The 14,300-nt window shown below is 42.5% G+C and overlaps 1 protein-coding gene across 2 annotated transcripts; it reads right to left on the bottom strand.

The window, feature by feature from the left end:
* Nucleotides 1-618: 618 nt before the first annotated feature.
* Nucleotides 619-13,813, bottom strand: DUS1L (dihydrouridine synthase 1 like). Of its 2 annotated transcripts, none has more exons than XM_068654574.1 (13): nt 13,421-13,813; nt 10,987-11,095; nt 10,282-10,332; nt 7,723-7,835; nt 6,901-6,983; nt 6,576-6,709; nt 5,528-5,672; nt 4,714-4,810; nt 4,261-4,349; nt 3,852-4,018; nt 3,244-3,281; nt 2,258-2,333; nt 619-1,894 (listed from the first exon to the last, which is right to left on the bottom strand). In XM_068654574.1, exons 1-13 carry the CDS (start codon nt 13,655-13,657, stop codon nt 1,746-1,748), a joined length of 1,488 nt encoding a protein of 495 aa, XP_068510675.1. In that variant the 5' UTR covers nt 13,658-13,813; the 3' UTR covers nt 619-1,745. The 2 variants fall into 2 exon arrangements, with proteins under 2 accessions (XP_068510675.1, XP_068510676.1); XM_068654575.1 differs by having other exon boundaries at nt 6,606-6,709; nt 13,421-13,811.
* Nucleotides 13,814-14,300: the final 487 nt, after the last annotated feature.

Consider the following 14,300-nt stretch of genomic DNA (forward strand, 5'->3'; position numbering starts at 1 on the left):
TACTTTTATTGTCACAATCTATAGAATGCCACAACTGTTAGGCAGCATTTAATTCAGCTTCCAAATGGATATGAAGTTCTTAACTCTTGTGATCTCTCTAGAGGACTTGAAGTGGGAATGAATGTCAAGAACTAGATAAAAGATTGTTAAATGTAGCCAGATGTGAAGCTAAAGATATGCATAATCAGCTGATAGGTAATGTGCCTAAAGAAATTGTATGGAAAACTTGAACACAGACTAGGAAAGCACAAGGGTGAGTGTTAATGAGGGTAGGCCAAGGCCTCTGCTTCACATACACTGCTCTGCTTAGTGAGCTGACAATCTTGTGAGCTCTCTTATTGTTAGTAGTATGAGTAAGACCAGTTCCCCACGGTTTAAATAAGTCTACAGTTCCTAGCAGTTTGGTCTCTTTAGCATACTGTTCTAGTCCACGTATGAGCTCTATGACATAGCTTGTAATGCAGGCTAGGAAATATAAGCTAGTGATGAGACCTCGAAATCCTGCCTGAGCTCGAGGTGTGTGTGGGGGGGGAGGGGCATGTGCACACGCATGCATATAGATATAGACATATATGCATAAGAGGGGCACAGTTGTTGAAAAGTTTTTTTTTAAAAAAAAAAGTTAAAAATGGGTTCTATAGTTATCAGAGCATGCTGTTATTTCTGTGTTCCTGAAAGTTTGTTTTTTTTTTTTTTAAAAAAAAAAAGATCTTTAATAGCTGTTTTGGTATGGGTATAGGTATATAGTCTCTGTTTCCAGCAATGTACAATGCTTTATAGCCCAACGATGCTATGTGCTGGGTTTACAGCTCATTTCCTTTCAAACTCAGTGTAACTTCCCAAAGGAATGTCTGAGAGGCAGGTTAAGACTCTCCATAATTAGGAGTCTAGAAAGCACACTGAACACAGACAGCTGCGCTGACTGACTGCCTAGAGGACACGCAAAACACATGGAGAGGGGAAAAAGATAAAAGGCAGGGTAGTAGGGTCTTGCATGTGTAGAACTACAGCAGGTTTTGAGGCACTTTTTCACAGTGTTTATCATATGGAAAAGAAACAGGATCATGTAATTATGCAATGTGGGTAGGGACCAGTTCATCGACGTGGTTCTAATTTAGCAAATTATTTCAGCAACCCCTCTCTATTAAAATAGAGATTTTATTTTCCTCCTGGTCTTTAGCTCAGGGGAGAGCATTAAGCTTTAGCACACTGTATAAAACCAGTAACTGTTAATCCACAGTGTGTTTATAGCAGTGTATGACACCTTCACATTTTCGAAGTACCCCAGGTTCCTTTCTGTGGTGACAATATGGACTTCTGAAACTCAAGACAGACATGACATTTTCCATTAGTGACAGAGTCATTAACATGATTGTTTTTAACACTCCAGGAGGTTGTTCTAATATATGAAATTTATTCCCCACTATTAAAAATATGACATGAACGATTAATAAACTTAGCTGAAAGCAGATGGTAATGGCAGCACATGGTTGCCTGCCCCACCAACCCAAATGCAGCATTTTCAGTCTTTGAAACACATGAGAAATTTAATTGCATCCTTTTTATTTCAAATGCAGGAAAATTCCCTGAGTAAGCAGAGTTTTAATTAAATAAATGTGTCCAGAACTTAAAATAAACCTGTGGAACAAGTTCACAGAGCTGACAGTGCTCTAGAGATGGCAGTTTCTTTGGCCCAGGGAAGCGAAGGCCTTTCAGAAGCTCTTTTATTATTCATTTCCAATGCTTCACGATGCGGTGTCATCAGCCTCCTTCAGTACAGCTGTCTCCCCAAAATCCACATCTCTCTGACTGATCTCTGGGTTCTGAATTCCTGTTTGACTGCTCTGCCACAAAAGGGATTTCTCATACTTGGTCTTAAAAAGCAACCCGTGACCTGAAGAAGGAAGGATGAGTAGAAGAATGAAAAAGAAGGGGAAAAAAAAAAGGACACTGAAATAAGCACACTGGAAAACAGAACAACTCTTTCCCTGTAGCTAGAAAAAATGGGTTCTAATGGTCTGGTCTGGAAAGAACAGATGCCCAGGTCTTGGAAGAACTACCGCACACACTAGGAAGAGCATACGCTTAATTGTACTCTATATGTTTTTAGCTAGCTATGGATGTAGAATTTAACACTTTTTCCCTCCTCCCTCCCCTTCTCTCCCCCCACTTAGAATAACAACTATACTATATACAGAGATGAGACATTTGCTCAGTGATGTCTAAGGACAAAATTGATAGGAACAGCTGCACTTACCAGGACAGTCTGCTGTTTCTTTGAATGCTCTTTTCTTACAGCAGCCACGGCACATGTTAAACACACATTTATTGCCCTGGGTGAGGTGGTGGTGTAAAGAAGCTTGTATCAGTTTATTAGTAAGAATAAATTAATTATTTAACCATAATAAGCAACAACAATACAGCTCTGTACATTCAAACCTTTGGAAAACAGCTGGACTCATACACTAGCCAGTCACACCTCTGTCTAATGAAGATGACAGAGCTGATGTCACAGAGAGTGAGGAGGATGGTGACATAGCTATTAGTGATAGCTTATGCAGAGAAACAAAAATAATAAAAAATAAATAAATCCACTGTCCACTTCTGCAACAGCACTAAGCTGTTGGGCAGCGCAAATTACATACCATAAGCAGGCAAATGTCATAAGCACTTTGGAACAAGAGTTATGATACTTGTTACAGTTGAGCTTGCTATATTTCTCTAGAAAAGTACTATGTGAAACAAGGTGCCTGACAGATGCTTGGTACCATCTGCAACTGTGCCTAAAATACGTAAATGTTACTACATCAATTACTTCCCTTTTTTTCAGACTAAATACACTGAAGTATATATTAAAATATAAGGTATGACCCTTCTTCAGGGGAGGGCAGTAACTCAGCTGGATATTTTACAGCTTGGCAAAACCAGACTAGGTGTCTTGAATGCTTTGGCTTACACATGCTTAAAGTAATTTTTTCCCCCCCACCAATTACTTTTTTTTTTAAAAAACATTCTCTCTGGCCATTACATGACAGAGCTTAGAAACTTAGCAGCTAGGAAAAAAAAATACAGACCAATTCTAAAGACTTGAAGGGCAGCCTGCAACATTACAATGACGGAAAGGCAAAACAAATATGAGTCCAAGCCCCATTTCAAACAATCATGGTTGAAGCACCAAGCTGTGTTAACTGGCCAGCTTCATGGAAGCTGGAAGTGCTTTAACAGATACTGGCACTGACTTACCTTAGGGTTCCCACATTGATCACATTTTGCGTATTTGGCTGCAAAAGACAGAGACCTGATTTTAGGAATAGTGTTTTCATATGGAAAGAGTAAATTCAAAAATTCAGGATCATACAAAGCTTGGTGCCTCTCTCTCCAGCCAGAGGGGGACTCTTTGAGATAGAAATACAGCACTTCAAAGAATTGTGCAAAGAAGGTAAAAGATACATTGACTTTCACAGTGTGTCTAAGCTATATACATAACAGCTATAAACATAAAAGTTTTAAATCTCAGGTCTAGTGCAAAAGAGGAGGAAAATTGCTTGAAATGCATATGCAATTTCAATTTCAAATACTAGCAACTGATAAAATTTAATTTGTAAAGCATTTGGAGCTTAAAAAGTTGCTTGTAGTGGACATCCACCTACTTCTTTGATGATTAGATATCTTTCCTAATGAACACAATTTGAATAAATGTTGCCTAGTACCAAAGTTTTCCTATAATGCTCCGTCTTTAAAAAGAAGATTCTACAACTACATAGACAAGAAGAAAATAGTAGCAACTTATGTTAAAGCTAATACCAGCAACTTCCCATGTATACATGTATATGCCAATAGATGGAACTTACGTTTTAAAGATGGATCAAAGCTTTTATTTGGATTTCTTAACTTCTTTTTTTGCTTATTCTTTGATAGAAGCTCAGAATTTCCATCTTCATCCTCTTCCAGAGCACGTTTCCCTCGCACACCTTTTTCAGTCCCCCTGGTTCCATTCTCCTTGCATCTCTCCTTTGGCCTGAAATGGTGTACATCATTATAAGTTGGCTGAAGGGAAGATGTTCCCTACAATGAGCAACATCCCCATGAACAAAACAATAATCAAGAAAATAAAGAAAAAGCCACAATAAGTATAACCAAGCATTTTCATTTGTTTTTAAATGTATGTAAGCTCCTAGAACAGAACTGAAGGACTCTGCACTGACAGCATGAGCAGGAAAAGCATATGTGTATCTGGTCATGTTAAAATAGATAACTCACCCCGGCCTGATGTACGGCTGACAGATCCAGTGGAAAAAAGGTAACCCTTCTTTTGGCTTTTCTCCTTCTTTCTGATTAGCTATTTCTTCCTGCAGCGTAGAGATAAAGTCAGTTTTCCTGTAGTTCTCAGGAAATATTCTAAATAATGCCTCAAACTCCAGGAAACCACAAAGAGTAATTTAAAATAACTGCTACTGACAGTTAAATGTAGTCAAAAAAACTCTAGTAAGACAGATGAAATGAAGAAGATTTGTAACTCCTAAATAAGCTTTCTCCAATGTAAAGCTGTTTGGGCTTAAGGGGCTGGTACTGTAGTAAGCTACCCATATCACAGTTTGTAAGCCTCAAAGTTTCAATGAGGTGGCTAACAGACATCAACTGTGTGACATACATGGTACGTTCCCACCAAATTCAGACAGAGTTGTTCTGGGAGATTAGGGTCCATCTTGGTACCTGGCATCGTAGCTTCAACTCCCTGTTGACATCTACAATTCCCTCTAGAGTCTTCACTTTTGCTAATTCTTCACGCAGCTGCTGGTAAACTTGAAGCCTGAGACAAATCCAAAACATCAAGTCATGTTTATTCATTACTGCTAGTCTAAGGAGATCATCTAAAAATGTCTTTTATAAAAAGCTTTTTACAGATTTTTCTCACTGCATTTGCCTGTGGTAGCAGCTTATCGTCTTTCTTGTTCACAGACACCTGCTACTCTTTCAGGTAAATAGTTGCAAGTTTGGGCATGTAAACAAGGTACTCTAAGATAAACTAACATAAACATACCATGCATCAGCTACTCAGTAACTGCCATTGACCACGCTCTTACTCCACAATAAATGTGAGATAGTTTGCGTCACAATGAACGAGAAGTTAGTTAACTCATGTTTACCAAAGTGCATGTGTGCATATAGGCAATTACCACACAGTAGCAGATGTGCTGCAAGCTCACACCTTAGTTTATCGCGTGGTAACTTGTTCATTTCCCAAGCCTTGTTTCCCTGTAGTGAAGGTTAAAGGCTTCAGACCACATTCTCTCCAGGTAGGTCCAGGAAAGAAAACCTTGCAACATACTAATTCAGGTCAGACAAATTCTTGTATAGAATCATAGAAACAAGTTTGGAAAGGACCTACAAGATCATCTAGTCCAACCGTCCTCCTATCACCAATACTACCCACTAAACTACTAAATTATATCTCATATAGAAAAACCAGATGCTTGTCAAGCAGGAATACACCTGAAAACATGAAGTGTTTTCTGGAGATACTCACGTGTGATGCCAGAGCTTGAAGAGATGAGCCCTAACATAAGACAGTGGACAAGGGTACTTCTGCACTATCTCCAGATACTCCTCAGCCATCTCCCACACCAGTGGGTTTCGGCCCTCAAACAAAGCTGGATTATGAAGATTACCTTCTAGGGAATGAAAAGAAACACTCAAACTTTCATTTCAGGATTGTAACGGACAACAAAATCTAGACTCTGTAGTTAATCAGCTCTGTTGTGATTGTTCTGGCCAGTCACGGACACATCAGCCACAAAGAGGAACAAAGGGTTCATAAATTCTAGCCTGACTTCAGGATACTGTATTTCACTGTATAATTCTTAATTGAGCACAATAGATCATACCTAATTAAAATATTAACCACAAAGGCATCTAACCTTTCCACAAAAACTTTCAATAAAAGAGAAATCAATGCTTTTCTTGGCCAGTGGTTAAATATTTAGACAATGGTATGTCCGTACTCTCATTTGTTTGGCTTCAGTTTGCAAATACAGCATCTCACTATGCCTTGCTCTAGGAGTTTGATAAACCTTTTGTTAATCTGTGTTTTCCTAAAAATAAGATTTCACAATGTCTCAGGCATCATGTTTCATTGCTTTAACTGTGCAAGTGAATGGAAGCTTTTTCTGATATCTGTCCTATCTTCTTGTAGCAAGTAATATCACTTCTTTCTTATCCCAACCAAATATGAATCAGCTGCATCTTAATCAGTGGACACACTTACTGCATCAAGACCCATTCAAAAACTATTCTACCGATTAACCGATGCTCTGGAAATATTCCCAGACAGGCATCCTATATGTCTTTGTCACGTAATTAGACTCGAGCTATCCACTCAATGGTACTACAAGTTCAACACAACAATTCTTACTGTAAAGTGCTTCCTGGTCCTGGTAAGAGATATCCAGTGTAAAAGGATAGAGAAAGGCCACTCAGCTTTCAATCTAAGTTGTTCACCATGTCAGCCTGATGTAGGCTTTTAATAAATGTGTATGGGGCTGCTAAAGAGAGTAAGAAACAGTTTGTATCCTCACCTATTAACAGTAAAAGCTCATTTTCTTTACCTGCAGTCATGACACCATGCACTCCTGTCTTACGGATACATTCTTCCACATCACTGAGACACTGGATGTTTCCATTTGCAAACACAGGAATGCTCACGGCTTTCCTATACCAGTGAATAAAACAGATGCATAATATTGAGAATTAGGAAGGACTCTTTAGAGTCAAGCCAGAAGTCCTACTCCTGTCACACAAATTCACGCTTCGGTGCCATTGCACTCACTGCTTAAAGAAAAAAAAAATCGCCCTTCATAGTGTGCTAGCAGAATTACATTAAGATTGGTACTGCTCACTAACCTGACAGCTTGAATGTGCTCCCAGGATGCCACACCAGCAAGTGGTCCCTTCTGTTCTTTAGTACGGCCATGGACAGTCAGCAGCTAGAACACAAAGTTCCATTTACTTTTTAAGTGTATGAACCACTGGAACAAATCCATTGACAAAAGATTTCCTTTAACCCCATGCATTTCATGGATGCTACTGAATTCCCAGTGCTATTTAAAAAGTGCAGGGCTGTTGGTATCATGGAAAGGTACCAATGAAGTCCTGGGCTTCATTCATCTTGCTGCTCCATGGCACGATAAGGTCTTATCTTGGGAGAACCTATGGATTTCCTATTGCATTGGCTCCTGTTTGTGATACATTGATCTGGCATTGCCCTCAGCAGAAGGCCTAAACACTGGCAGTACTGTCTCTAACTACAGACTGCCTCTGAAATTAAATCCCAGAAGGTTTGCTTATTTCTTAACTGGTGATGGCGACCTTTGGTACTAGTGTTTTTTTATTTACATATATATATATATCCCTGCGTATTTCATACATTCACACTGCTTGCTGCAGTTCTTTGGTAGTCTGAGGTGCTCACCCACAGTGAAAGATGTCACATGGTGAAGTGATTACAATAGAGACGGAACTCATGACCTCTTCCATATCACACTAATGAACTGCTTGCTGCCTATGACTGCTAATACAATATACAATCACATTGTACCCCATTTTCCTTGTCTGTAAAACAATGTAGCGTACTCATCTCCACGATACATCAAAGTCTGGTCACAAGATGCTTTATACAGAGACATGTGTCCAATGCAAAAGTACAGGGAGCAGCTGCCTCCTTACCTGGCAGCCAGCTTTCTCCAGCATCTGTGCATACTTCACTGTCTTGTCAATTTCTGGGAAAACACGGATTTTGCATGTGATGGGAACAGAGAGCTTCTCGTTAGCCAGGAAAACTGGGAAAGATTGAAAAGACAGGTAAGTGGGCTGCACAATGCTATGAAGAGTGCCTATTCTCAAGATCAGATAGATACTGGGTGTGGTATGGAAAAAGCTTGAAAAGTTAATGCTATGCAATTCTCACAGCTTAAACGATGAGCAATGTCCTCTGCAATCCTTATTGTAGAGGTTCATCAACTGATAGTAAACGATGCACAAAACCTGCATTCTAATAAGGAGGCATTAAATGCTCAGCATTTAATAGATCTAACTCTTCCACCAAATTTAACCTTCACTCTCAAGGACCTCCCCCCTCAAATCTTAACCACTGATACAGGTCTACTACTGTCACAGCATGTTGCGTCCCTCCTTCTCTGCCAACAACATTAACACTTGCCTAGATTTCCTACTAAAGATCCTTTGCTTCTATATAAATTATCATCCAAATAATTATGAGTAGAGCCTTGTCCATGACAACCAGCAGCTCATTGACTGTTCATGCTGGGGGCACCAGTACATGCTAGGGCCACACAGCTGGAATGCAACTTTGCAGAAAAGGACCTAGGAGTCCTGGTGGACACCAAGTTGAACATGAGTCAGCAGTGTGCCCTTGCCACTGAGAAGGTTAACAGTATTCTTGGATGCATTAGGCAAAGTATCACCAGCAGGTCGAAGGAGGTGATTCTTCCACTCTACTCATCGTTGGTGGGGCTGCAACTGAAGTGCTGTGTCCAGTTCACCTCCCCTCCCTCCCCCCCCAGTACAACAGAGACATGGACATACTGGAAAGAGTCCAATGTAGGGCCACTTGGACTGTAAAGGGACTGGAGCATCACTCCTATGAAGAAAAGATGAGAGAGGGGGGACTGTTTAGTCTAGAAAAGGGAAGGCTTGGGAGGATCTCATCAATGTCTATAAATACTTTAAGGGAGCCTGCAATGAAGACAAAGTCAGGCTCTTGTCAGTGGTGCCCAGTGCCAGGAAAAGAGGTATTGGGTACAAACTGGAACACAAGAGGTTCCATCCAAAAATCAGGAAGCACTTTACTGTGTAGGTGACAGAGCACTGGAACAAGTTGCCCAAAGAGGTTGTGGAGTCTCCTTCTTTGGAGAGCTTTAAAAGCCATCTGGAATCAGTCCTGTGCAACCTGCCCTATGTGTCCCTGTATGCACAGGAGGAGTTGGACCAGATGACCTCCAGAGGTCCCTTCCAACCTCAACCATTCTTTGACTGAGGTAGGTTGTGATCCCAGTCAAATAGGAATCAAATGGGTCACGGTAAAATCTACAACATCATGTTAAACTTCCATAGTCTTTACACAGGGCATGGAATTGGAATGCTACCAAAAAGAGGGCTAATGAAAACAGCCAACAGAAAATGCTGAGCAGTGGCATGCCTGAAATTCTGTTTTCTTCCAGAGCTTAGATGTATAATGCATGAAGGCACCAGTTTTCTTCTCATTGAAATCCTAGAAGTTCTAGCGATCAGTACTTCCTACCACGCTTTTGAAGGAGCAAGTGAGGTGTATACAGGTCCAAGCAGAAAACGGTACTGTGTGGAGAAGGAGGAAGAGGCAGAAGCTTTGCCCAGCTCTTACAGAATAGCCTAATAAGACAACTCTTACAAACCAAATGCCCTGTGTTCTCTTCGCACCTTGAGGCTGTTCTGATTTACATCTTTCACTCCAAAGAGAAGCACCCTAACAACCGCATTATGTGGCGGGCAAAAAAGCATTGTCTATCTTTCTAGGTTCCCAGCAGTGTCTTTTTTCTGTACATCATTCAAGATTCCCTGGACTACAGGGAACACAACAGAAGTAAGAGTCTATAACGTCATAGTTCAGATACTTGCTTTGTGGGGGGAAGTGGGGAGAAGACATTCTTGGCTCTATACAATGATCAAAAGCTTTTTTAAAAAGAAAGCAGTTCCAAATGTATTTATTTACATATAGATATATGTATATATATATACACACACAATATTGTTCACAACCACTACCAATATCCCAAGAACACCCTACACAAGTTTGAAGAAGAGAGGCATAATTTGTTAAGACATGGATGGAAAAAGTACACTGAGCTGATGACAAAAGGGCAACTGTAATGTCAGAAAGAACTTGAGAACTTCAAAGTGAAAAAGTAAGGTGCTGAGTATTCTCCTATTTCTGGAGGTGAAGAGCCACTAAGCCATCACTAGACTGGGACTTAAATAACTCCCTTTCACCTAATGTGAAAGGTACCAAAGTCTTTTAGCAGACCTAGTTTGTAGTGGGATATCATAAAGTACCACGAGGGTGCCATTGGAATACGAATACAGTAATAAAATAAATAACCCCCCCAACCTTCCTCAAATAAACCTGCTGCACCCCTTATCCCCACAAAAATTAAGCCTCCTCTTACTGATGAATTCATCCCATTCCCTCTCAAATTAAGCCTCTGAAGTGAGGCCTTTCTAAAGACTTACTCATTCTCTGGAGAAGATCCCATTCCTCTTGCAGAAATGCTCCATAGTGACCTATAATAAAATAGCATATGACAGACTTGTGTGGAACAGTAAGGTTCTGAAGTATACAGCTTTCATAAACATTCACACACAAAGATACAGATACTGATGCCTCACTGACAGAAACAGATTTGTTCTGTCCTTCCCAAACTGGAGGAGTTGGATTGTTCTGTTTCCCATGCTGTCCTAGATTTACTACACTGGTTCTGGCTTTTGAAATACAGCTACCTTTGCAATACTCTTAAGGGTTCAGCAGGTTTTATCCTCTTATATGCTAACGTGAATAAACTCTGTGCATGTATCAAGCAAACAGGAGACACTAAGTGACAGCTTAGTATTATTTTAAATGTAGTTTTTTTAATTTAGGCTCTTTGATTGAAATCAGAAAAAAAAAAAATCAAGCTCTTGCTAAAAATGAGATTTTTGAAGAATATTCTAGATGTAAGAGCGATCACTCAAGAGAAGTAGGAATTATTAGTATACCTAATTTTGCTTTAGGTACTACAAATCTGTACCTATTAAAGTGGATGCAATTAAGTCTGATTTCAACAGTACTGCAGTCACCCACACCAAGGCTTAATTTGGTCTTTTCGATGTCTCACTGCCAAAGTACACATTTAAAACACGCAATTTCTCTGTTTATCCAGGGCTCAGATTTGCACATACCTCTCTTTGCAATCATCTGGGGACATCCCAAATTTAGGTCTATGGCATCACAATAATCCTGAGCCAACAGTGCTGCTTGGACAAACACTTCAGGGTCATTGGCACAGAACTGAGAAAGACAAAAACAAGTGGAAAAATCAGGCAATAGCTTTTTTTCAAGTACTGATAGCATTATGACATACACAAAGCAACCAGTTGCTACAGAAAATGGGCATAATATACACAGTTCATAACAACTGTAATTTCTCAAAAAGATCTGTGACACCAGCTAAAGAGTCTCAAATTTCAAATGACAAAATGAGAAAGATAAGCATCAAGAGGCAAAGAAGTATTTGCAGAGTATTTTACATGTGGCACCCATCAATAAGAGGAAACAACTCTTCAAATTCCCCGTACAACAAACAGCTGAAGCATTTGAATACATAAAAAGTAATGCAGAAGAAATGAGTTACCAATGGTGTCTGTCTCAGGGTCTTGAGACGATCAAACTTTGTAGATACTAATAAATACCATTGCCTCTAAACTGAATTGATCTGTGCAGAATGTGAAATAGACACATTGGGCTGTTAATCAAATGCTTGGTCACAAAAATAATTAACTTTACGCTTAAAACATTGAGAAAACATTGATGTGTTACAATTACCTTAATTTGAAGTGGTTTTGTTGAAGAGGATAGAGGCAGACCATTCCTCACAAGTATGCTTTTAAACAGATTTTCTAAAATGTTTTATTAACAAAAAATAATCCACCGTATCTTTAAATTTAAATAATATGGATTTAAACTGAAACAAATATATAAAAAAGCATTACTTAAACCCCGTAACACTTTACAAATCACAGCTGACACTGACCAAAGCCAGGAAAGTCATTTGCCTTCTCTGAAATGACAGAAAACCTCCAACCAAGCCACATCAATGTTTTTTTACATGGAAAATAAATGGTCCAGGGAACAATGGGCTCATATATATCTCTGCCTGATCTACTTCCCAGTGCCTGTGATAAAACCCAAGCCTGTCCAGAAGTATAAGAAACAATAGTCAGCTAACAGAAAAGAGTACTGAATAAAGAAGCTCCGTGATGGCAGATAACCAAGGCACCCTGCAGAAAAGAGGGTGTGAAGAACAAAGTAGATGAAAGCTTTACTTTCTGAATCAGAAAGAGGGATTAAGTTTTCTGTCTCCTTTCACTGCATTCTGATGGAATCATAGAATATCCTGAGTTGGAAGTACCCCACTAGGATTATCTGTCAAACAACTGGCTCTGCACAGGACACCTATAAATCAAACTGTATGTCTGAAAGTGTTGTCAAAATGCTTCTTGCACTCTGACAGGCTTGGTGCTGTGACTTCTTCCCTGGGGAGCCTGGTTGAGTGCCCAATCACCTTTTCCTAACATCCAGCCTGAACCTCTCCTGTTGCAGTTCCATGCCATTTCCTGAGGTCCTGTCACTGTCACCAGAGAGAAGAGCTGTCCGTCCATTCCCCTTGTGAGGAGGCTGTAGGCTGCCATGAGGCCTTCCATCAGTCGCCTCTTTTCTAAGCTGAACAATCCAAGTGAATTCAGCTGCTCCTCAACTATCTTCACGTCTAGACTCTACACCATCTCTGTCACTTCCCTTTGGACACTTTAGGTCCTCCTTATAATTGTTGTTGCCCAAAACCACACACAGTACTCAAGGTGAGGGCACACCAGCATAGAGCAAAGTGGGATAGTCACTCCCTTTGGCTAGCAATGTCATGCCTGATGCACTCTGGCAGCTGCCAGGGCACGCTGCCGGCTCATAGTCATAATCACACCATTTCTCTGCTCACACTGTCTTTCCCTGCATTATTCTCCAGCTCTACAGGCCCCTCCCTCATTGGGATAGAGTGGTAAGAAGTACCCAGACCTCACACAGCACTAGTAAGACAAGCTTAAAGGGGTGTACTTTTTCTTGCATTTGTTCTTCTGTCTCTTACTATAGCTAAGCACTGCGATTGTGGTTTCAGAGACACATTCAAAAAACTGTGATTCTCCTAGAGTGGTACAAGATCTGGAACAAGCCTTGACTCCAGAAAAGACCAACTGCAGTGTATCTCCAAAGACAAGGTGCAGAGAACTAACACCGTTTTATAAGTTTAGTGCTTCAGGTCTGTCATACCCTACTTTTCTGTCATACTCTACAACCACTTCGAAATCTGTGTAAAATCGACCAGTTTGTCCTCGTGAAGGTTTGGAGAACGTCTGAATTTATGAACACAAGAGGGTGGATGACAAGGGCAAGGGCACATCTGGCAGCGTTGAGTTACTTCTGCACTGTTGCCAAGAGCACACTGCAAGGCGAACCCCCGGGAAGCTCCGCCCGGCAGTCCCCGCCGCTGCCGGCGGCGCTAGGGCTGGCCCGGTAGGCGCTGCCGACTCGGGAGCGAACCGAGCGGTCGGTCCCGGCGCTCACCTGCACGATGAGCGGGCGGTCCTCGGGACAGGCCTCGCCGTAGAGGTTCTCGCGGCGGTAGTTGGCGTCCCTGAGGAAGACCTGGGCATGCAGCATCGGCGTGTAGCAGAGCTGGGCACCGTGGCGGCGGCTCAACAGCCTCCAGGCCAGCTCGCTCTGGTCCACCATGGGCGCCACCACGTAGTGGGCGCTCCGCAGCGTCTCCCGCCAGAAAGCCTCCCCGCGCAGCTTCGGCATCTCCCGCCCGCGCGGCGCTACGGCGGCTGCCGCCTCGCGCCGCTGTACCGGGGCTCGCAACCGCCGCCTGAGGCCCGGAGGCGGGCGCGAACGCCGAGCCCTGGCAGGGCACAGAGGCGGCCGGACGGTGCAACCGCCATCTCCCTCCGGCCGGCTCAGCAGTGCAGCTGCGCACCGTCCCCTCCGGAAACCTCAGCGTTACCGGCAGGGGCCGCGCGCGGAGGAGTCCTCACGGTGAGGTCCTCGCCCCCGGGAAGCAGCGCGGGGCTCGCGCTCCCTGTGTCTACGGTCGCGGAAGGCGGTACCGGCCGGGACGTTGCAGGACTGTTCCGCTCCGTGGCCCTGCGTAGCCGCGCGCCGCCCCAGCCTGTGGGGCAGCCGCCGTGACGGCGGGCACGGGCGGTGTCACCGCCGGCGCCCGGGAGCGGTGCCACTGCTCGTGGGGCTCTCCCGCGGCCCGCTGTGATCCACCACGAAAAGCGCCGTCCGCCGGTCGCGCCTCCCGTGGCGCGACCTGTGCAGCAGTACGTGCCCGGAGCCGTTCTGCACCCCGTGGTAGCGGGCAGCACACCCATCTTCCCCCAGTGCAGTGCCCAAGTCCTGAGAAATGTCTTTGGTCTTGCACTTCATCCTCTGTCCCCAG

This window comes from Anas acuta, chromosome 18 (assembly GCF_963932015.1).
Source record: "Anas acuta chromosome 18, bAnaAcu1.1, whole genome shotgun sequence".
Lineage (NCBI taxonomy): Eukaryota > Metazoa > Chordata > Aves > Anseriformes > Anatidae > Anas > Anas acuta.

Excerpts from the sequence above, each read along its gene's own strand:
- DUS1L (XM_068654574.1), bottom strand. The coding sequence starts at position 13,657 with ATGCCGAAGCTGCGCGGGGAGGCTTTCTGGCGGGAGACGCTGCGGAGC. Across the intron at positions 11,096-13,420 it reads ACCGCCCGCTCATCGTGCAG|TTCTGTGCCAATGACCCTGA; the intron begins GTGAGCGCCGGG and ends TGTCTTTCTCAG. Across the intron at positions 4,350-4,713 it reads AGTTGAAGCTACGATGCCAG|GAAGAAATAGCTAATCAGAA; the intron begins GTACCAAGATGG and ends TCTACGCTGCAG.